Below are 24,063 nucleotides of genomic sequence, written 5' to 3' on the forward strand. Positions count from 1 at the left end.
ATATGTGTGAATGCAAATATGTAGAGTGTAAAACGGTTCATATAAATTGCAAAGTTGGGTTAGTTTTGCATTAACAAATGTACCTTCTTACCAAATAGACCTTTATCTCTAATGGATGCAAACACGAATTCCAATAAAGCACATGCTTTTTTTTTTATCAAAATCCCACTTGAGTGCAAATCTACTTCTTTTCTATTGATGTACTTTTACATCTTATTATCAATGTAAATATGCATTGGTCTGTCATTTGTCAATATAAATGTAATATTGCCAAACACAGACAAAAATGAACCAAAGTGCAAATTTACCCTAAACCGGGATTTACACTTCATTTGCATCATTTCCAAACACATCCTTAGGTTTTTGATGTAGAATGCACTATTTTATTATCCATGAATATATGCTTAATGGAACCTTGGGGAAAAAGGTGAGCATTTATTTGCCTAGAATCTCCTTAGAGTCTTCTCCATGAAGGTAGGTCTTTGTCCAAATAAGTCAAACAAATTAAATTCAAATGGATCAAAAAGGGGCAAAATTAGGTTGTTGGAAATATTTAATTTACACATGATGCCACAAGCAAACAATTCTTAGAATTTTGTTAGTGATGTTGTCTGATCCGAGGTGTCCTGAACCAAGGTCGTAGTTAGATAATCCTTCCAACCAGCAAATCCGAGGTAGGACGAAGTTGCGCACCAAGATCTAAAACAAGAAAGTAGTTAGAGGCTCGAGGAGTTGTTCCGCGGGTAAGCATTCCGATGCTCAAGTCAATCAAGAACAGTGGGTGGTCAGGTCAAGCAGTTGAGAGAAACGTGTTGGTCCAAGCAAAGGCAGAATAACGGTATGGAAGCTGAAGATTCAAAAGTCCTTTACCTTGAGAAGGGGTTACCTACTTATAGATGAGGATCCGAGTCCTATTCGGATGAGTCTTCCGGGGTTGTCGGGATGAGATTGTCCATTGAGGTCTTCGGGATAAGTCCTAATCCCCGGCGGAGCTGTCCTCCTTATCCATACAGGGTTCTCCTTTCGTGGTCGCGCTTATCCATCCTACATTGTGCCAACATGGCTGAAGAGGTAAGACGGTCGCGGAGGTGACACATGGCACCCAAGGCCAGCTCAACCATAACCCAAACACCACTCCCCCAGTTCCGAAGTCGAGGAGTGTGGTGCTCGGCCGTGGCGTGGCATGGAAGAGCTCTGACTTCGGCTGATTTCTCCGAACTGAATGACGAAGGGTGCAACTAGTTTTGAGTGAACCGGCTGGTTCGACGCCTGTATCATTTTCGAGACAAGTCAGTAGGAGTGTCGTTTCGTTTCCTAAGGGCATACGCGTGCAAAGGGCAGCAGTGCCGTTTTGTCTTCCCGAGCTGTTAGAGAGCAGCGTTTGATCTATGTCATTGATTTGCCTTGATCTAGATCACTGGGAGCCTTATAAAAGGGGGTGAAGAGCATTTTCACTTTTTCATTTGCGAAGGGAGTCCTTGTAGAGCTCAATAGGAAGTAGTCTTTGGCTCAGTGGTGCTTCAGTTTTGCGGTCTAAACTCCTATTCATCCAGTAAGATGTTTTCTTCTTCATCCTCCAGCTCTTCCTATTCATCCTCTTCCTTTGCTTCATCCAGTAGTGAGTCCGAGATGGGGTCTCTCATCGAGGCTGTTGCACTTGCTATTTGTGAGGCCGAAAGCCAGGGGACCGAGGCCGGGTGTTTGAGACTGAGGCCATTGACCTGGAGGGAGCCACAGATTGGAAGGCCAAGGCCAAGGAGGTCGAGGTCAAGTTGTTAACTGAGGAGGGGGCCGACCTCCCTCCATAGGTTGGTAGCTGGTTTGGGACCACTCCATGCTGTCTGATGCCTAGGGACTTGGTCCGAATCATGGCCTTGTATTGTATACTGGAGGAGTACGAACTTAGGTGCCTAGGTGCTGGTGAGAGAGCCACCCAAGCTCGACTAGGCGAGCTTTGTGTATACGAGCATAGCCTAATAGTCGAGCTGAGGTTTCCTTTAAGCGAAGGGATTGTCGAAGTATCAAGTGGTATTGGGTTCTACCCATCTAGTTGATGCCGAACTCCTTTAGGTACATAGTAAGCCTTTTGTGTTACTGTTCATTCCATGTCCTAGAGATTACCCTATTGATGTTCGTCTACTTCCTACAACTGAAGCATCACCAGCAGGGGTATTATTACTTTTCAGCTTAACAGTACAATAAGGTGCTCATTGGGGCCCCATCTTTGGTGAAGCGCTGGAAGGGGAGGTTCTTTTTTGTGTGCTGTCCTGAAGGCTGGCCATTGCCTACCAAGCTTCAAAAGATGATTGTTAGATAGTGTATGCCCTTAGCTCCAATCAGAATGATGTACATTATGACATTTAATGTAAATGAATAAAGTACATATTTGATTCATGTTATTATGGTATATTTTTGTGTAATACACTTAAACTAGACACATATGAGACTCGTGTTAGTTTAGAATCTTCACAGCCATTGGATAGATCTGGGGAGATTTATCCTACCAAGGCTGACACTAATGTGCTGCCAAGTTGGTTGGGGTGGCTTGTCTCAGCTGCCAGGGTGAGACCTGAGGTACATGTAGTGTGGGTTTTCTTGAAACCCTAAAGCAGACCAGAATTCCAATATTGCCCTGAACCTTGGAGGCTGAATGAGCACATGGACTTAATGGGCCTAAAGCCCAATTCGAACTAGTTTAATATGATTAATTAAACAGGGGCGGTTCTGGGATTTAGATCAGTAGATATGATAGGGAGTTATCCCTATCCACTCAGAGAGTCCAGATTCAAATAAAGATTTGGATTAGGAAACTCCTAATAAGATTAGGGGGGCTGATCTTTATCTACAGATAAGATAAGGGTTTATCCTTATCTCTTAAAGAGAGTCCAGATCCAAATACAAGATTTGGATTAGGAAACTCGTAATGGGATTAGGAGAATCTCTCTTTAAGGCTATAAATAGAGGAGGAGGGCGAACACTTCAGCACCCAATCAGATTACAGATTCAAGAGAGAAGATAGCTCCAGTTAGACTGACGCCATCTTCTACTCTTGCCTCTTCTTGTTGCTGCTGCCATAGCCAGTTCGATCTCCACCTGTAGGAGCGATCAAGAAGTGTTCTTGATCAGTTTTTGGTGAAAAACTGATATGAAGTCGTGCTCACTCACCCTCCATTGAATTATTGTTGAAGAGTTCGGTTCTTGCTGAAGAACCACCAGCTGATTCAGCTCCACCCTACATTGTGTCATCTTCAGTGGGAGTAGTCTTTGGCGTTTTCCTTGGGCGTGAACACCTTCGTTGGGAGTTATTGTTACTCCGTATCAGGTATATCCCTTTCCTACCTTTTGGTTTCAGATCTGGTCCGGTTTAGGTTCAAGATTGATCCTTGAAAATGCAGTTTTCAAAAATAGGGAATGTGATTCCCACATGGGAGAGAGAAATTTTTTAAATTTCGCCCAACCTCCTTGTAGGGTTCGGCCATCCATATGATGGACCTCTCATCCCTTCAGTGGTATCAGAGCCAGGTTCAAATCTTGAACCGAAATTGATCAGATCTGAAACTACGCAAATGGGCAGAAGGCGTTGTACCTGATTTGCGCAGATAATTGATTTTCTGGGAAATCGGTTCCCAGATGAAGGGCTATTGATATGAAATTAAATCTTTTGAATATGATATATATTTAGAATTGTTATCTATATTTATCTTGATTTATGGGTTGTTCGTACGGTGGAGATCGCATTCTTTAATGGCGCAAGAAAACTGTGGTTTGCAGTTCTTTACATTATGGTCTGTAATTAATTCTTTTTAATTTTCTAGACTGAATGTATAGGAATTTGATTTGATGTAATATTAATAGGAAATTAGGGTTTTTCTAATTTATTTCAATCAAGTTTTAAGATGATCGCACATAAGGAGGAGATTTCACAGATTAGGGTTTCGCTATCTGCGATTTGCAGTTTATGAAATTGCAAATTGTAATCTAACATCTATTTTGCAGGTAGCAGATCTGCGAACAGCCCTAGTACTGATTCTTGATTGTCTTTAATCAGTAATTTAATTTTTAGATCAATTCTTGAATTAAAAATCAAACCCTAGACCCATTCGAACCAGATTGGACCAAATTGGTTGGACCGAATCTGTGGTTCGATGGGGGCTGTTCTCAACCCTAATTTTTCACTCTTGGGTCAAGGGATTGATAGTGAATTGCAAGATATAATTCGGCCCACACCTGTAAAGCCTAGTTTTAATGTGTTAAAACTGCTTAAGCCCATTAACTACACAAAAGCTATATGGGCCGAACTGCTCACTACTATTCAACCCATATACCTAGAAAATATTAATCAGTAATATTATGGATAATAATTGGGCTTTAATAATGAGTTTTAAAGATATTAATTGATTGGAACAATTTTATCCCTGCATGTGATGTATGAATGTGTGATGTGCAACGTTCATGGGCCATAAGTACTTGGCCCATGCTAATACGATAGTGGCTCTTGCGCACACCATGGCTGAATGCACATCATTGCCATGGTGTCCCTAAAGATCATTGGATGATCTCCCTTCGTGGTGGGCCCCACACCTCCTCAAGAAAAACCGTGCGGAACCCTAGCCATTTAGGGCCCATCGAAATCTGGCTTTATGAAAGTCAGTGGGAGCCACTTTGGTTTGACCTAAATTAAACTAGGGCGTAACTTTGTTCCCTCTTGAAATATGAGTGCATGTGATAGGGAGATTCATATGATGAACTCTCTAAAGGCCTTCCATCATTAGCATGAAGATGGGTCCTTCAGTAATGAGGAAACACACCATAAAATTGGGCTATCCATTTGCCGCTAGATCTGTTGGAATGTTTCATAAGATGATAGAGGCGTCATAGACCGATGTGGGAGGGGCCTATCCTAAAATGGAAGACTCTCACGGTACCTTGGCGTTCACGAATATGATGGGTGAGCACTCACTGGACAGAAAGGTTTAACCTAAAATGGCAATGAACCTTGTCTGACAGAGGCCAAAGGGAAAGCTCATACGATGAGTGGATATGATCCTTCACAGAAAGGTAGTGAGGTTATGCAGTTGAAACAGTTGGCTCCATTTACCCTATATGATTTCCCACATTTTCAGAGACATAATTCGCAGTCTCCGTCACTGAGATGGGAGGGAAATCTCAGAGATAAATAAAGGGAAATGGAACATAGATTAAAAGCCATTTCTATGTAGATAACATGAATCAAATTAGATTGTGGACTAATATCTTGTTTTTCCCTTTATCAGAAATGGCAAACGGTTAATTCGCTAAACTGTTGGACGACAACAAACTAAAGGGCTCATACTATGCTGACTGGTACCATAATCTTATGCTGGTCCTGACCTCTGAAAAACTGGACAAAGTAGCTAAGAATCCTGCCCCGGAACGTCCGGGTGATAGGGCTTCTGAGGCCTGTAGGAGGGACTATCAAGAATGGGAAGAGAAGAATTCCCTAGCCCGCTGCTACATCATTGCCTCCCTGGACAATCTGGTACAGCGACAGTTCGGTCAGATCAAATTGTCCAATGATATCTTGGATAGTCTAAGGACGATGTACGAAGAGCATAATTGTTCTACTCGGCAGAAGGCCTTGAAACAGTTCATGATCGCGAAGATGTCCAAGAACCAGCAAGTTCATGACCATTGTCTAAAGATGATGGGTTATATCAATGAACTTGAGGCTCTTGGATCCGGGCTTGACCATGTCACGAAGGTAGATGCCATCCTAAATTCTCTACTTCCTTCCTTCAATAAGTTCATCATGAACTATAATATGAATAAGCTAAATGTTAGCATCCAGGAACTCAGCAATATGTTGTAGAGGGCCGAGGAATTGATTAAGAAGGATGAGCCCACTGCTATGCTTGTTGAAGCCAGCAAATCGTGCAAGAACAAGAGGAAGGCAAAGAGAAAGCCTCAGAACCTGTAATCCAAGAGACAAGGTAATTCCGAATCCTGTGTCATAGAAACCAATTTGTTGGTAACTTCTGCTTCTTAGTATATTGACTTCGAGGCCTTGACTCATGCGTATAACTCACTGTAGGGGTTCAGGATAAGTAAAAGACTGAGTGACAAAGAAGTAACTCTTTACTTGGGGACTTCTGCAAGTGTTGCAGCTACAGCTATAGGAACTATAGAGTTAATTTTCAGAGAATGAACAATTGTACTGAAAGATTGTCTTTATGTACAAAATTTGAGAAGAAATTTGGTTTTTGTTTCAAAATTGTGTGCGAATGGATATTCTGTTTTCTTTAGTCATACGATTACTATTAAAAGAAATAACAAATTCCTCGCATACGGAGAACTTGAGAATGGTCTCTATGTTCTACATCCTTCTCTGGAAACTAACATAACCGAAACTACGTCGGTCGATATCCCCAAGAAAAGAACCCGTGATACAATTAATCCCACGTGCTTGTTGCATTACCGACTTGGTCATATTAACATAGATCGTATCACAAGGTTGGTAAAGGATGGTCCTTTGGATTTTCTAACTGTAGAAGATCTTCCCACCTTTGAACCTTGCCTTCAGGGTAAGATGACGAAACGACCATTTAGCGGTAAGCCTGAAAATGTACAGGCATGCTTGACCTTATACATACTGATGTATGTGGCCCCATGAGTGTTAGGACACGTAACCAACACGTTTACTTTATAACATTCACTGATGATTACTCACGGTATGGTTACGTCTACCTAATGAGACACAAGTCTAAATCCTTTGCAAAGTTCAAGGAGTTCAGGCAAGAGGACAAGAAACAGTTGGGGAGAGAAATTAAGACCCTTCGATCGGATCGAGGTGGCGAGTATCTCTCTGACGAATTCAGGGACTACTTAAAGGTCAATGGGATAGTATCACAGTTAGCTCCTCCTGCTACACCACAGTTAAACGATGTGTCAGAGAGGAGGAACTAGACTTTATTGGATATGGTCTGATCACTTCTTGTTTACTCAGAGTTATCCACATCTCTTAGGGGTTACGCATTGGAGACTGTGATATACGTGCTGAACCGGGTTCCAACTAAATCAGTTCTGAAGACTCCCTATGAGCTTTGGACTAGTAAAAAACCAAGTGTGAGACACTTGAAGATTTGGGGTTGTCCGACACACGTTAAAAGAACGAGTGCGGACAAATTGGAATCCAAAACCAGTCGTTGCCTATTTGTAGGCTACCCCAAAGGCTCTATGGGTTACCTATTCTATGACCCAGGAGAACAAAAGGTGTTCTGTAGTCGAAATGCCCATTTTCTTGGAAGATGATTACATCCTGAACAATCATCGTCAGGAAGTTGTTCTTGATGAAGAGAGCTCAGGGGTAGTGGGAGGTGTCCCACAAGTTCCAAGTAATGACCAACCTAAAAGATCAACCCGGGTTTCCAGGCCTCCAGTTCATTTCAGCTATGACCAGGATAGCTACTTGGTGGAAGCCATGATAAGTGAGGAGAATCCTGTGACTTATATGAAAGCTATGTTGGACATAGATTCCTTGAAGTAGGTAGATGCCATGAGAGCTGAGATGGACTCAATGGAGACCAATGGAGTCTAGACTCTAGTAGATCCGCCCCCTGGGGTTAAAGCAATTGGTTGCAAATGGATCTACAAGAGGAAGAAGGGCCCCGATGGTAAGGTTGAGACCTACAAGGCTCGTCTTGTGGCAAAAGGGTGCACTCAGAAAGAGGGCATCGACTATGAGGAAACCTTTTCGTTGGTGGCCATGCTTAAATCCATTTGGATCATGCTAGCTGTAAGAGCATACCATGACTACGAGATTTGGCAAATGGATGTCAAAACTACATTTCTGAATGAAGATCTTAGTGAAGATATCTACATGCAGCAACTGTAAGGTTTCATAGCTGCAGGTTAGAAACACATGGTATGTAAATTAAATAGATCCATATATGGACTTAAACAAGCTTCTAGGAGTTGGAACATCCGGTTTGTCTCTACTGTCAAAAGGTTTAACTTTGAACAAAATCCGGATGAGCCCTGTGTTTACAAGAAATCCAGTGGTGATAAGATTACATAGACGACATTCTACTCATTGGGCATGATGTAGGAATGTTGACTATGGTGAAAGTATGGCTTTCACAACAATTCTCCATGAAAGATCTTGAAGAAGCCTCATATATACTAGGTCTTTGACTCTATAGAGATAGATCAAAGAGGATAATAGGATTATTCCAATCTGCTTATATTGACAAGATAGTCAAAAGATACAACATGGAGAACTCCAAGAAAGGAAATGTTCCTTTCAAGCATGGAGTCACTCTCTCCAAGGGCATGTCTCCCAAGACTCCCGAGGAGATTGAGGGCATGAAGGACATTCCCTATGCCTCAGTCGTAGGGAGCATCATGTATGCCATGTTGTGCACTCGTCCTGACATCGCTCGGGCAATGAGTGTGGTAGGCAGATTCCAAGCCAACCTAGGGTAAGAGCATTGGACAGCTGCGACAAATATACTTAAGTACCTTCGAAGGACAAAAGAGTTTTGTCTGGTATTTGATGGTAGTTCACTACAGATCTAGGGGTATACTGATGTCGACTTCCAGTCAGATCCAGATGGTAGAATGTCTACATCTGGTTATATCTTCACGATAGGATCGTGTGTTGTTTCCTGAAAATCAGAAAATAGGGGTCCTAAGTAGTAAGAATAACAGTCCACAACCCAAGCCGAACACATTGCCGTAAGTGAGGCTGCCTAATGAATGAAGGTGTTCATTATGGAATTTGGAATTCAACACATCACCCATTCCACTGTTGTGTGACAACACTGGATCATCGGGAGATTGATGTTAAAAGGTAGCATCAGCGGAGAATGTGGCAGACCCATTGACTAACCCACTGACACAGAAAGTGTTTGAGAAACACGTGGAAAGTCTAGGACTCCGGCTTGTACCCGATTGGACCTAAGTGCAAGTGGGAGCTGTTAGACAGTGTATGCCCTTAGCTCCAATCAGAATGATGTACATTTGGACATTTAATGTAAATGAATAAAGTACATATTTGATTCGTGTTATTATGGTGTGTTTCTATGTAATACCCTTAAACTGGACACATATGAGACTCGCGTTAGTTTAGAATCTTCACAGTCGTTAGATAGATCTGGGGAGATTTATCCTACCAAGGCTAACACTGATGTTCCGCCAAGTTGGTTGGGATGGCTTGTCTCAGCTGCCAGGGTGAGACCTGAGGTACATGAAGTGTGGGTTTTCTTGAAACCTTGAACCGGACCAGAATTCTAGTATTGCCCTGGACCTTGGAGATTGATGGACAAAACTGGAATATTACACCTGACCCCTAGACTCGATTATGATACTGCACTAGGTGTCGGATTGGGCTGTCATTGATATGCCAATCAATGATATCCTTAGAGGGGGTCAAAACCAGGGTATGTTGGGACAGTCTGAGAATTCATCTGAGTGGGTTATCATAGTGACAAAATCAACCCCTTTGTTGGACAAAGTGAATGATCAGTGATGCACTCTCTGATAGAAACCTAAACTGCCGGCAGTTGATTTCAATCGTTAAAATTTGTATGGAGAACTCCAAGAAAGGAAATGTTCCTTTCAAGCATGGAGTCACTCTCTCCAAGGGCATGTCTCTCAAGACTCCCAGGGAGATTGAGGGCATGAAGGACGTTCCCTATGCCGCAGCCGTAGGGAGCATCATGTATGCCATGCTGTGCACTCGTCCTGACATCGCTCAAGCAGTGAGTGTGGTAAGCAGATTCCAAGCCAACCTAGGGCAGGAGCATTGGACAGTTGTGACAAATATACTTAAGTACCTTCGAAGGACAAAAGAGTTTTGTCTAGTATTTGATGGTAGTTCACTAAAAATCTAGGGGTATACTGATGTCGACTTCCAGTCAGATCCAGATGGTAGAATGTCTACATCTGGTTATATCTTCACGATAGGATCGTGTGTTGTTTCTTGAAAATCAGCAAATTGGGGTCCTAAGTAGTAAGAATAACAGTCCACAACCCAAGCCGAACACATTGCCGTAAGTGAGGCTTCCTAATGAATGGTTTCATTATGGAATTTGGAATTCAGCACATCACCCATTCCACTGTTGTGTGACAACACTGGATCATCGGGAGATTGATGTTAAAAGGTAGCATCAGCGGGGAATGTGGCAGACCCATTGACTAACCCACTGACACAGAAAGTGTTTGAGAAACACGTGGAAAGTCTAGGACTCCGGCTTGTACCCGATTGGACCTAAGTGCAAGTGGGAGCTGTTAGACAGTGTATGCCCTTAGCTCCAATCAGAATGATGTACATTTGGACATTTAATGTAAATGAATAAAGTACATATTTGATTTGTGTTATTATGGTGTGTTTCTATGTAATACCCTTAAACTGGACTTATATGAGACTCGTGTTAGTTTAGAATCTTCACAGTTGTTGGATAGATCTGGGGAGATTTATCCTACCAAGGCTGACACTGATGTTCCGCCAAGTTGGTTGGGGTGGCTTGTCTCAGCTGCCAGGGTGAGACCTGAGGTACATGAAGTGTGGGTTTTCTTGAAACCCTGAACCGGACCAGAATTCTAGTATTGCCCTGGACCTTGGAGATTGATGGACAAAACTGGAATGTTACACCTGACCCCTAGACTTGATTATGATACTGCACTAGGTGTCAGATTGGGCTATCATTGATATGCCAATCAATGAGATCTTTAGAGGGGGTCAAAACCAGGGTATGTTGGGACAGTCTGAGAATTCATCAGAGTGGGTGATCATAGTGACAGGATCAGCCCCTTTGTCGGACAAAGTGAATGATCAGAGATGCACTCTCTGATGGAAACCTAAACTGCCGACAGTTGACTTCAATCCTTGAAATTTGTTTTGCAAAATATATTTATATATAGATATACATATATATTATGGTTTCAAAATGTTTGCAAAAGGTTTTAATTCCCAAGATCCATGTGGATAGAGAGTGCAGCACTGCACCTTGTAGCCGAGGGAGAGGTCCTCTCTTGTCGGGCTGTGTTTGATCATTATGGGCTGAGAGGTTAAGTGTAAGACCATTGAGGGTAGTACCTGATGGGCTAATCTTGTATCTGCCCACAGTCCCTGGGTTTTTATAAGGTGGCTTGACCCAAGGACCACTTAGTGTAAGTGTTGGGCCCATTAAGAGACAATGGTGATAGGCTCAGGGGTTCACTGTCTCTTACAATGAATTCGGCCAGGCCTTATAACAGAGGCTGGGTTGAACCCATGTGGCTGATGTGTAGATCAATGTTTGGGTCCCACGCCATACAAGAATACCCAATTGGGCATCAATTTGGAGGTTGAATGAGCACATGGACTTTATGGGCCTAAAGCCCAATTCGAACTGGTTTAATATGATTAATTAAAGAGGGGTGGTTCTGGGATTTAGATCAACAGATAGGATAGGGAGTTATTCCTATCCACTCAGAGATCCAGACCCAAATAAAGATTTGGATTTGGAAACTCCTAATAAGATTAAGAGGGTTGATCTTTATCTGTAGATAAGATAAGGGTTTATCTTTATCTCTTAAAGAGAGTCTAGATCCAAATACAAGATTTGGATTAGGAAACTCCTAATGGGGTTAGGAGAACCTCTCTTTTAAGGCTATAAATAGAGGAGGAGGGTGAACCCTTCAACACCCAATCAGATTACAGATTCAAGAGAGAAGACAGCTCCAGTTAGACTGACGCCATCTTCTGCTCTTGCCTCTTCTTGTTGTTGCTGCCATAGCCAGTTCAATCTCCACCTGTAAGAGTGATCAAGAAGCGTTCTTGATATCAGTTTTTGGTGAAAAACTGATTTGAAGTCGTGCTCACTCACCCTCCATCGAATTCTTGCTGAAGAGTTCGGTTCTTACTGAAGAACCACCTACTGATTCTGCACCACCCTACGCTGTGTCATCTTCAGTTGGAGCAGTCTTTGGCGTTTTCCTTGGGCGTGAACACCTTCATTGGGAGTTACTGTTACTCCGTATCAGGTATATCCCTTTCCTACCTTTTGGTTTCAGATCTGGTCCGGTTTAGGTTCAAGATTGATCATTGAAAATGCAGTTTTCAAAAATAGGAAATGTGATTCCCACATGGGAGAGAGGAAAATCTTTTAAATTTCGCCCAACCTCCCTGTAGGGTTCGGCCATCCATATGATGGATCTCTCATCCCTTCACTGATGACTAGAGTAAAGGCACCAAACGCAATTGATCTCACCGAGAAGAAGGCATATATTAGGTTGATTGAGAGGATCGACATGATGGCGTGCACGTCCTTCTCGATGTTAATCTGCACCGGGTTGATGAGTGAGACCGGTCTGTGTGTCATGTTGAGGTTTCTGGACTTCTCGTACCCAAGCTCTTTAACTTGGTGACTGACTTCGGTGATTGTTTTGTGCAAGTGCTGAGATGGCTAGCAGCGAGGAGGTGCCTCGTTGTATGAGGGCCGTAGTAGAGAGAGTGCAGTCTAGAAGGGCCCAGGGGACTTAGCCCTAAGTTATTGAGCCACAGTTGAGGTCTGTGGAGCATACGCCTTGGCAGCAGAAAAGGTTGAGGCAGACTGAGGAAGAGGTGGTGGTCAACCCGGAGGAGGGGGCTCGGGCCGCCCACTCCTCGCCACCGCGAGAGAATGAGCTGTAGAGTGGCACCTTCGATGTCTACATGCCGTAATAGAGTATTCGGCCTGGCGATGGGCTCGAGATGGAGGGCATTCCCGAGCAGTTTGTCCAAGGGCTAATGATGCTCGTTAACAGACATGAAATCGCCTACTTGACGAGCAGTACCTTGGAGAGTGCTGCTCTGCAGTAGGTCGCGGCGGTAAGTCTTCTTATTTCTTTGGTCACTTTACTTCGGTTGATTACTACCTCTGATGTACTAATGGTTGGTCTTTTCCTACAAAATGCTTGCTCGATGGTCGATCTGGTCAACCACCTTTGGATGTTGCAGCGCCTTTACGAGGTGTGGGAAGCTGAGGCTGAGCAGATGAGGTCTTGACTTGCCAAGCTTGAGGCCGAGAATTCCAAACTAAAGCACGTTATCGACAAGTGGAACAACATCGTCTGCAAGACAAAGGGCCACATCACCGAGCTAAAGGAGGCATTGGACGCCCTAAGGAAGGAGGCTGAGGAGAAGGTTGCCCAGGTGGAGGAAGAAGGGGTCACCAAGTACAAGGTCTCGGAGGCCTACCTGAATGTGTTGGACGATTCTGCTTCTCGCTCCTGGGAGGATGGCCTCAACCTTTGTCGAAAGAGGATTATATGCCAGCTTCCTGACGCCACCAAGATCGCAGAGGGTTTGGACCCATACGGTCCCCCTACGCCTGGCGAGGAGGGCACTGCTGCTGCCAAGGAGCACCCGGTCGAAGGTTGAAGTGTTTGTCCGCTACTGTTGGTGCTGCTATTGTTTTGTCTTGCTCTCTTTATTTTGTCTCTTTTTTATTTTTTGTTAATGTATGCGGTTCGGTATGTCGAGCCTTTTTTACCTGTAAAGAAATTTTATTTAATGAAAGAAGTTTTTATGTTTTGAGATGTGTATCCTTATTTCCTCTTTCTCCTTTTATTTTGTTGAACTTAAATGAGCGGGTTATTCGTAAGCCTTGGTCTAATTCTGGCCGAGGTCTAGAGTAGCCGAGATCATGATGCCCTAGTCTTCAGCTTTGTGCTGGCCAAGGTACTTCCAAGCTCTCATTTCTTGGGGGATGCTTAGTGGCACATGGTCTTAGGGAGCCTCACACTCTTTTTGGGGAAGTTGTGTTCCTCGGCTGGCTCTACTTTGACAGATTGTCATTCGGGTGTGTGGAGTTTGATGGCCACCCTTTAGCCTTTGGAGGTGGGGACGTCGTTCTCACTTTGGGCTCTGGCCATTGTGGGTCGACCGAGTCAACTGGTCAATTTGGTTAGCTATGTGTTGCCGAAGTCTGATCGTGTGGAACAACTGAACAGTTGAATGTAGTGCGTAGATGCCTCAGCCATTAGAATTCGGTTGGGCGGTGCGTGATGAACAGCTAAATGTAAAAATGAGGCTTTTATTGATGTGAACTATTGATAGTACATCCTCAAGCTCCCAGTATTCAAACTCCTCTGTATCTTGGCTTAAGGAGCATATAAACGAAAAACTAAGCAGAAGCACGTAGACTCAAAAGAAGGGAGAGGGGCAAAAGCTTCCTCTTCTATTCAACAAGGGAAGTCGTTACTCTGCCAAGGCAAGAATCGAAGACTACAGATTACAAGTCAACGAGTGTATGTTCAACTCAATAGACTACAGCTTATTAGAACTCAACGACTTTCTCAACTAGAACTCTCCTACTCATGTTTGAAGGGGATATCGCTAAAAGCAGAACAACTAGCAATCCTGTTACAGGCGGTGGGCTTCCCGTTGAGGTCTTCTAGCCTATAGGTACCAAGTCCGAGGACTTTGGTTACTCTACACGGTCCTTCCCAGTTTGGGCCGAGCTTCGCTTCTCCTGGTGCGAGTACTATGACTTTGCGAAGGATGAGGTCACCTGTCTTGAACTATCTTCTTCAGACTTTGGAGTTGTAGTATTTAGCCATCCAGTGCTGTTCCACTGCCATCCTAAGATATGCTCGGTCACGTGCTTCTTTCACTAGGTCAAGCTCTACGTGAAAGCCCTCGCTATTTTGCTCATCGTCGTAGAGCTCGGTCCGGAGAGTTGGGGAGCCTATCTCTATGGGGATCATGTCTTCAGCCCCATATGCTAGGCTAAACGGTGTATCTCCAATAGTTGTCCACTATGTGGTCTTGTACGCCTAGAGAATGCTCGGTAGTTCCTCAACCCACCTTCCCTTGGCCTTGTCAAGTCTGGTCTTCAGGTTGTGCAGTAGGGTTTAGTTGGTCACTTCAGTCTATCCATTGCTCTGTGGTCGGTGAACAGTTGTGGTCCAGTGATCTATCTTTAAGTTGGTGTAGAAGGCTTTGAACTTACGATCGGTGAACTGAGAATCGTTGTCAGTGATGAGGACCCGAGGAATGCCGAACCGGAAAACAATGCTCTGCCAAAAGAAGTTTTGGGCATTCTGTGTGGTAATATGTGCCAAGGCTTCGACCTCCACCCACTTGGTAAAGTAGTGAATTGCAACGAGGAGGAACTTATTTTGCCTGACTACGATAGGGAAAGGTCCGAGGATGCCCATTCCCCACCGAGCGAAGGGCCACAGACTCATAGTCGACTTCAAAGGGACTACTGGTTGATGGTGAAGGTTGGATTGCCTCTGACAGCGATCACATTTCCTGATGAGTTGGGTTGCATCTTGCTTCATGGCTGGCCAGAAGTAACCTTCTCCCAAAGTGTCTTATGCGCTAAGGTTCAAGCGTCGAGTTGATCTCTGCAGATACCTTCTTGTATCTCCCTGAGGACATAGTTGGCCTCGGAAGAGGGGAGACACCTTAGGTAGGGAAGAGTGTGCGACCGACGATAAAGTTGTCCCTAGATGAGGCAGTACCGGGCCGATCTATGTGTGAGCCTCTTGTCTTTGGCTTGATCTTCTGGTAGTGTGTCATCTTGATGGTACTATGCTATGGGGTCCATCCAGGACAGGCCTTGCTGAATAGGGAGGATGAGGAAGGATGTTACCGAGATGCTAGGTTGAGCTAGTGTTTCCATCTGGGCTATTGGGTCAAGGTTTGCCTGCGGCAAGCTAGCGAGCTTTGAGAGTGCATCAGCTCGTATGTTCTCGACTCGAAGGATCTGTTGGATGGTGAAATGCTCAAGCCATTGGATGAGCTCTTGCACCATTTGCAGGTATCTCGCCATGGTTGGTGTCCTTGCCTCGAAGTGGTCGAGGATCTGGTCAACCACCAACTAGGAATCACTGAAGGCTTCGACTTGTCGAGCACCGAGGTCTAGGGTGAGCCGAAGTCTGACAATCAGAGCTTCGTGCTCAGCTTCATTGTTGTATTCTTTGAATTCGAATCTAAGGGCGTGCTCTAGTATGGTGTTGTCTGGGTCGAGGAGGATGAGTCTGGTTCCATTGCCTTGATGGTTGGATGAGTCATCCATGTGTAGAGTCCAAACCGGCGATGGCGCAACTGGGTCTTGTGCTGAGAAGGTGCACTTGGCCAAGAAATCAACCAAGGGTTGGGCTTTGATGGTAGGCCAAGGTGCATAGTCAATGTCGAGTTCACTCAATTCCATGCTCCATTTGACTAGGCAGCCAGATGCTTCTGGCCTCTGAAGAAATTGTTTGAGAGGTTGGTCGGTAAGCACCTGGACATTGTGGGCTTTGAATTAGGGCCTGAGCTTTCTTGACGAGGTAAATGAGGCCAAGGTGAACACTAGGTTCAAGTACTGGGTTTTTGCATCGTTGAGGACTTTGTTGGTGTAGTAGATTGGCCTTTAGGTCCGGTCTTCCTCCTTTACTAGGACCAAGCAGGCCACCTCGTCTCCAGCCAAGAGATAAAGCAGTAGTACATCTCCGAGGCTCGGCTATAAGCAGAGGTGGAGAACTCGGGTACCTCTTCAGTTCCTGAAAGGACCATTTGCACTCTTCGGCCCACTGGAAGTCTTTCACCTTCTTTAAGGCCTTAAAGAAGGGTAGGCATCGGTTTGCGAACTTTGACATGATCCTGCTGAAGGTGGCTACTCGTCCGGTGAGGCACTGCACTTCTTTGGGTTGGCTTCTCTTCCTCTCTACGTAACCATGAACTCCAAGAATTTGCCGGAGCCGACCCTGAAGGCACATTTCGTTGGGTTCATCTTCATTTGATACTTCCTGAGGATGTTGAAGACTTCTTTGAGGACAGCTAGGTGGTGCTCGGCCTTCTGGCTCTTTACCAGTATGTCGTCCACGTACGTCTTCATGTTGTAGCCGAGTTGATCTTTAAAAACATGGTTCACTAGCCGCTAATAAGTAGCGTCGACATTCTTGAGACCGAAGGGCATCACTTTGTAGCAGTAAAGTCCTTAGTCAGTGATGAAGGTTGTCTTCTCCCGATCGCTCGGATGCACCTGGATTTGGTTGTAGCCTGAGAATGCATTCATAAAGCTCAGGAGTTTGTGCCCCATCGTTGCATTGACGAGTTGGTTGATCCTCATCAGGGGGAAGTTGTCTTTGGAACAGGTTTTGTTCAGGTTTGTAAAGTCAATGCAAATCCTAAACTTTTCGTTGGCCTTCTTCATCATCACTACATTCACTAGCCAATCTGGGTACTTTACCTCTTGGATGAAATTGACGCCGAACAGCTTCTTGACTTCTTCGTTGATCACCTGCCACCATTGTAAGGTAAAGATCCTGTTCTTCTACCTGATGGGTCGATAGCGCGGTTGGCATTCAAGTAGTGGGTGATGACCTTGGGGTTGATCCCCGGCATGTCTGTCACAAACCAAGAAAACACATTGGCGTTGTCATTTAGCAGCTATATGAGGTCTTCCTAAAGACGATCTTCTAAGAGGGATCTAACTTGGACTGTCTTCTTGTGGTCTTCATTGGAGAGCGGCACCTATATGAGGTATTCGACGGACTAGCCACGCTATGTCTTCAGCTCATCTCTCATGTCTATGTTCTTCGTTGTCAAGGTCTCTACGTTATGGGGCCTTCCCCAGCAAGCTATCAAGTAACATTGTTGTGCGACTTTCTGGTCTCCACGTGCCATGCCTACTCCGTATGAGGTGGGGAATTTAACTGCCAAGTGGTATGTGGAAACCGAGGCCTGAAGAGCATTCAAGGTCATCCGGTCGAGAATGGCATTGTAGGGTGAGAGGACTTGGACGACGATTAAGACGACCATCACCGTGGTGGTGATGTCACCATCTCCGATCAAAAGAGGCAAGATGATCTTCCCTTGGAGCATGAGGGACTCTCCAAAGAAGCCTACCAAGGGAGTGTTGACCAGGGTGAGGTGATCCTTGCTAATGCTGAGCTGTTTGAAGGCTTCCTTGAAGAGAATGTCAGCCGAGCTTCCCATATCTATTAGGATGCACCGAACTTTAAAGTTAGCCACCTTGGCAGATATCACGAGGCTGTCATCATGTGGGGTCTGGACCTCTCTGAGGTCGTCTTCTATGAAGGTGATCAGATATCCTGCCACCTTCTCTTCTACTCCCTATTATCGATCTCGAGCAGTCATGCATATGCCTTGCGGCCTGAGTTGTTCTCCCCTTGGAGGCCATCCCTCTTGAGATCACTATGATGAACCCGGCCGGGGGAGCCCGGGCTGGAGGTCTGTCTATTTGGCGCGGTTCTTCCTTTGGCTTGTTGGTGTGTAAAGTGATGAGAATAGAAGCATGTCGTTAAACACTTCGGAACACCAGTTTAAATATTTATAATTTTATTCCAATTTTCAAACAACTACTAACATAGTAAAGTGATGAGAACGGGTCGTATCCACAGGGAAGCGAGGGAAAAATAATTATGTACTTTGATCCGGGGAGAAAAAGAATGCAAGTGGGAGTTGCAGAAATAAAAAATTAATTAATTAAAAAAATGGAATTCATTAAAACTACATTCGAATAGTACTAAGAATAACAACTGCATAAGAATAAATAAATAATTAAGACAATAAATAACAAGAACGAAATAAAAATGTCTAAGAATTCGATCAGAGGTAGCAGTCTTCGGATCTCTCCTTCGACCCTTGAACTTCTCGAGCTAGGCCTTCCGTCTTACCTGGCTTAATTTCAAATCTGTAGAAAAGAAATAAAACACAAATTAAATCTAATAAAAATAAATTTGCAGGAAGGAAAAAAAATAAACTAGAAATTAAAGAACAGAAAGTAAGTCTAAAACTGAAGAAAAAAAAATGGTTGGGATTCAAATCCAGAGGTGGCAGTAATGGTGTTGGCGAACTGCAAGTAGGAACCCCTCCTCTTGCCTGGGCGTCCTCCTCTTCCTCTACCCTTGAACTTCTTAAGATTAGCCTTCCTTTTTACCTGAGTGAATTGACCAACCCCTTCTACAGGGCCCCTGGGATCCTTTTTATAGAGAAGGGTGAACACAACTAGAAATAGGGAGAAAGATGGGGAGTGGCAGATGGGATTTAGCAAAGTTAGGGATGCCCTAGGGTTTCTAATGGATTGCCAAGATGGTTTTGGGGTGATCCTATGGCTGAAAATGGAAGGAGAGGGCACCCAATATTATGTAGGGCTAAGATTTGGGTGCCTAGAAATGGTGGGTGTAGATTAGAACATCCAGGGTTGAAGGGTTAAGATTAAAAGAATATGTGGTGCCCTAGATTGAATGGTTGAGATATAAGATGGAGGGAGTGGCTGAGATTTAGTGGTGGGGAGATGAATGTTGAGGATTAGTAGAATAGGTGGCTCCTAGGGTTAGAATGCTAAAAAGAGAGTACCCTACAATGGATGGTGGAGATTAGAAAGGATGGAAGGTGATGATTTAGAAGTTAGGGGTGGCTAGGGTTTGTTAAGAGTGAAAAGAATGGGTCAAAAGGTGCCATAGGATTTGCTAAGGCATGGGGAGCATGCTAATGCAGTAGGAGGGGCGCCAAACTGGGTTTAGCAGCTAGGAGGCGTCCTTCTACTTTTAGTTTTTCACAAAAATAGCCCCTCTCTCAGCTGGTCTTCACACCAGCTTACCAAAAACTGCACTTCTACCTAGAAAACTTCCCAGTTTTCTACATAATTTGCACAAAGACCCTCAGAGGTCACATAATTGATTTTAACTGGGAAAAGGGTATTCTTTGACTACTCTAATGCCGAAAATACCCTTGAATTGATGCCCTTAAGCCATCAAAATGCAGGTTTATCACACCCCCCAACTTAACCATTGCTAGTCCCTTAGCAATGCGACCTTAAAATTACACTGAGTATATAGATCTTTCCCATTACAAGGTCATCCTTAACAAATTAATCAAGCATCCTGATTCCAACATTCTTAAACTCTGTATAGATCTGTATTGGGCTTTAGGGGTAAAACTATGTTATTTTGAATATTACAGAAACATGGCTTAAGAATCTTATTTAACCTTCCATTTGCAGACTGTCTTAATAAAATGAGATTGATTTAAAATCAGACAGGTATTCTTCTTATCATTTTTTATAGTGGATTTCTACCCCTAAGTTTTTTATGCATACTTATTTTTATTGCTACCTTTCATTGTTTTGCATTTCTGTCCTGCACTCTTCGTGGTCTCTTCTCTTCTTGTCGTGCTGCTCCTCCTCACTCCTTAGTTGCGCTTGCACATCTTCGGCGTTCATGTACTTTTGGGTGTGTGTCATCAATGTGGCTATGGTTGGAGCAGGGTTCTTTGACAATGATAAGTTGAAGGCGGAGGGGCCCAAGCCATGCATGATTTAATGATGGGCGTTATTGCAATAGACTGGTTTAGGGCGCGAACTTGCAGGGCCTCGGCATTGAATCTCACCAAGTACTCTCTAAGGGTCTCTCTCTTCTTTTGTCGCACTTGCATGAGGCTGGTTAAAGTCTTCTAATTTCATTGGTTGGCCGTGAACTGCGCCAAGAATTGGCTCTCCATCTACTCCCAAGAGTAGAGGTGTAAATCGGGTTGTGTCGCCTGCTTCCCAACACAACCCGACACGAATTTGGGTCAGCCTAGCACACCGGTCCACGGGTCGTGCTAGGCTTGGGGTTTTAGGTCCACGGGTCGGGCCGGCACGACCCAGCACAGTCCGCGGCACAGCCCATATATATTATTTATATAATATTATATAAATTATAATTATATAATAATATATAGTATATAATATATTAATAAAATAAATAATTTTTTTATTTTATTATACTAATTTTTTAATTATTGTATATATATGAAATTAAAATTTTTAAGTTTTTGTTAGTTTTTTTAAATAAATAGCTTTGGGCTTGGTCCTATCGGCCCAACCTAGCCTAAGGCTCGGCCCGCGGCACAACATAGGCTCGAACGGGGCTAGGCCGTGGGCCGTGTCGGGCTGACCCCCCAAGTTGTCCCAAGGGAGGGCGGCACAATCCACGGGCCGGTACAGCACGGCCTGCGCAAACTGCCCACGAGTCGTGTCATACCGGCCCGACATGGTTTTTTTGCACCTCTACCAAAGAGGAGATGGAGCATGGAGGAAGGGAAGAGTACCATGTTTGGGCAACTCCCTTGAGGGTGGCGATGAAGGCTTTGCACATCAATCCCTCGGACGAGTCGTGTAGCATCATCAAGGCCTTGAAACCTTCAATGTGGTCATTGGGGTTTGCAGCTCCATTGTACTTCTTGAACTACGGAGGTCTCCAGTCGGTTGGGGGGAGCTCGTCCATGATTTCTTGGGCGAAGACGGGCTCTTTGGCAGACTAGTTTTGAGGTTCTATGAGCCAGGCCATAGGAGGAGCCGCACTTCTGCCAGCTTGGTTGCATTCCAGTTTGACAGGGAGCTATCTGAGCTCCTTGATCTCTACATCTCTGTTGTCTAGGGTGGCATGCGTGGATCTTTCTCCTTTGGGCATCACGGGACTATCTCTGACCAAGCTAGATTCGACGATGGAGATCGGCTGCTATTGCAGACGTTGGCCGAGCCTTTCTTTCATCGGCACCCAAGCTGAGTGGTGCGTCTTACTGCAATCGTCACGTGCACGAGATTGGGTTGGAGAATCTGATCTCCTTGATGATTGCTGCCTTTCTTGGTCAGATTGCGCCCTATGCCTATCCAAGTGGCACTTTTTGGGTCTTGAGGGTGAGGATCAACCGTGTTAAAAGTCTGGATGGGAGGGGGGACGGTCTGAGGGGGTTGCACTAGTTGTCCTAGCGTCTGCATCATTGTGAGGATCTAGTCGACCTTTTGTTGCATCGCCTGGAACTAGGTGGGGTCGACTATGGCCTGCTTTTGAGCCTGTTGCTCGCAAAGAGATTTTGGAATGGCCTGTAGAGTGGTCAGCGCCAATATGATGTTGTCTGATCCGAGGTGTTCTGAACCAAGATTGAAGTTAGATAATCCTGCCAACTAAAGAAGCCGATGTGAAACGACGAAACCGCATACCAAGATATGAAACAAGAATGTAGTCAGAGGCCCGAGGAGTTGTTCCTCGGGTATGCATTCTGATGCTCAAGTCAGTCAAGAATAGTGGGTGGTTGGACCGAGGAATTGAGAGAAACGTGCTGGTCCGAGTAGAGGCAGTATAACGGTATAGAAGCTGAAGAATCAAAAGTCCATTACCTTGAGTGGTTGTTACCTACTTATAGCCGAGGATCCTTGTCCTCGGATGAGGCTTCCGGGGTTGTCGGGATGAGGTTGTTTGCCGAGGTCTTCGGGACAAGTCCTAATCCCCGGCGGAGCTGTCCTCTTTATCCGTATGGGGTTCTCCTTTCTTGGTCGTGTTTATCCATCTTATGTGATACCGACGTGGCCAAAGAAATAAGACGGCCGCAAAAATGACATGTGGCACCCGGGGCCAGCTCAACCATAACGCAAACAGGAAGGTCTTTGTCTAATTTGAAAAGAGGGGATGTCTCTATTAGTCGTTTATAGAAACGAAATTCATCTAATTATGTATGTTTATTTTGTTACACCACAAAGACACTATATATAGGAGGACATCTTCCTCGCTCTAGAAACAAAATTCTGATCATGCCAACCTCATAAAACCAAGAAACTAATCAGACATTGGGATAAAAATGCTGAGATCTGAGAGGAAGAAGGAAACCCTGTGTATGTGCACAGAAATTCTTGACTTCACAATTCACAGCGACGTTTAGTAGTCTAACAAGAAATAAGAAACCTGACCATTCGGCTCATGGATCCTTCAGTACTGGTTGAGTTGCCTTCACAAGTTCACATTGCATGTGATCCTCTCACTCTCATTGACCTGCAATCGTGGCTCCAATCAGGGCAGAAAAATTCGCCGGGTTCCACAAAGACTCAAAACAACTAATTTAACATAACATCCAACCAAGAGAAGAGATGTAAGGTCAGGCTCACAAAAGAGACTTTTTTCTTGTTTTTCTCGATTGGATATTGCTAATGCTAACAACAATGCCTTTTTCTCACGACTAAATTTCCACCATGTGTCTCGGCTTCTATATTCCTCAACTTTCCATTTCTCTTCGACGCCCCTCTCATTTTTCGAGAAATAGGAGGGGAAAAGTGATTTTCATTGACCAATTTTAGTGTTATTAGCGGGGAGATCCGTGTGATACACGTGGAAATTAGAAAGATTTTATAATTTTGTTTACTATTAATTAATATTAAATTAATAATCAAAACTTGTTGTTAATTAACTAAAAGTATTCAAAGTTATTGTTAATATCTAAAATTTTAATAATTGTATTTTCATTTAATGTTGATTTATAGAAAATAATTATTGTTACTTTAATATTAATATTTTTAGTAAATTTAGTTTTATTAATAATTTTAATAATCGTTATTACTTTTGTTATTTTTAAATGAAATTTTGATTAACTTTAAATAAATAAAAGTAATTACAAAAATTAACATTTTTATTAATCTCACTAGTAATTAACATTTATATAGGAATGACAACAGGGTGGGTTCAAGGTAGGGCACCCCATTCCTGTCCCTGCCCTATAGACACTCTACCCCATCCCCGCTCCGTCCCCAGTGTCAGGTGGGTTCAAGGCAAGGCAACCACTCCTCAATGTTGGGTGAGTTCAGGGGCAAGGCACCCCACTACTCATCAAGGATGGGGAATCCTTGAATTTCCCCACCCCGTCCCCAGTATTGGGCGAGTTCAAGTAGAGGTGCAAATCGGGTCATGCTAGGCCGAGCCTTGGGCCAGGCTAAGCCGCAAACCAAGCCAAGCTATTGGGCGGGTTCCATTTAAAAAAAAATGAAAAAGATGCTTAAATTTTTATTTCATATGAATTTTGATGTATACAATTGTTTATATATACAATTAGACCTATTCATGGGCTAGGTAGCCCGACAGCCCGGCCTGACCCATTATTTTTCAAGCTTGGACAAAATTTCAGGCTCGTGGGCTCGAACTCGGGCTTTCTCAAATAAGCCCAGCCCAATACTATTACATATATAAAAAAGTACTTATGTTATATATATATATATATACATATGCTTCTTAAATTATTAATAAATATCAATTTACTATTAGGAAATACAAATTATTTTATTAATTTATTAAATTATT

At 43.9% G+C, this 24,063-nt stretch overlaps 1 protein-coding gene across 1 annotated transcript; it reads right to left on the bottom strand.

The window, feature by feature from the left end:
• Window positions 1-17,497: 17,497 nt before the first annotated feature.
• On the bottom strand, window positions 17,498-17,932 carry LOC148803686 (uncharacterized). The gene has a single exon (XM_088897157.1). The coding sequence runs from the start codon at window positions 17,930-17,932 to the stop codon at window positions 17,498-17,500; it is 435 nt and encodes a 144-aa protein (XP_088753283.1).
• Between the last annotated feature and the right edge of the window lie 6,131 nt (window positions 17,933-24,063).

Source organism: Nelumbo nucifera, chromosome 1 (genome assembly GCF_055504915.1).
Source record: "Nelumbo nucifera cultivar China Antique chromosome 1, China Antique-T2T, whole genome shotgun sequence".
Classification (NCBI taxonomy): domain Eukaryota; kingdom Viridiplantae; phylum Streptophyta; class Magnoliopsida; order Proteales; family Nelumbonaceae; genus Nelumbo; species Nelumbo nucifera.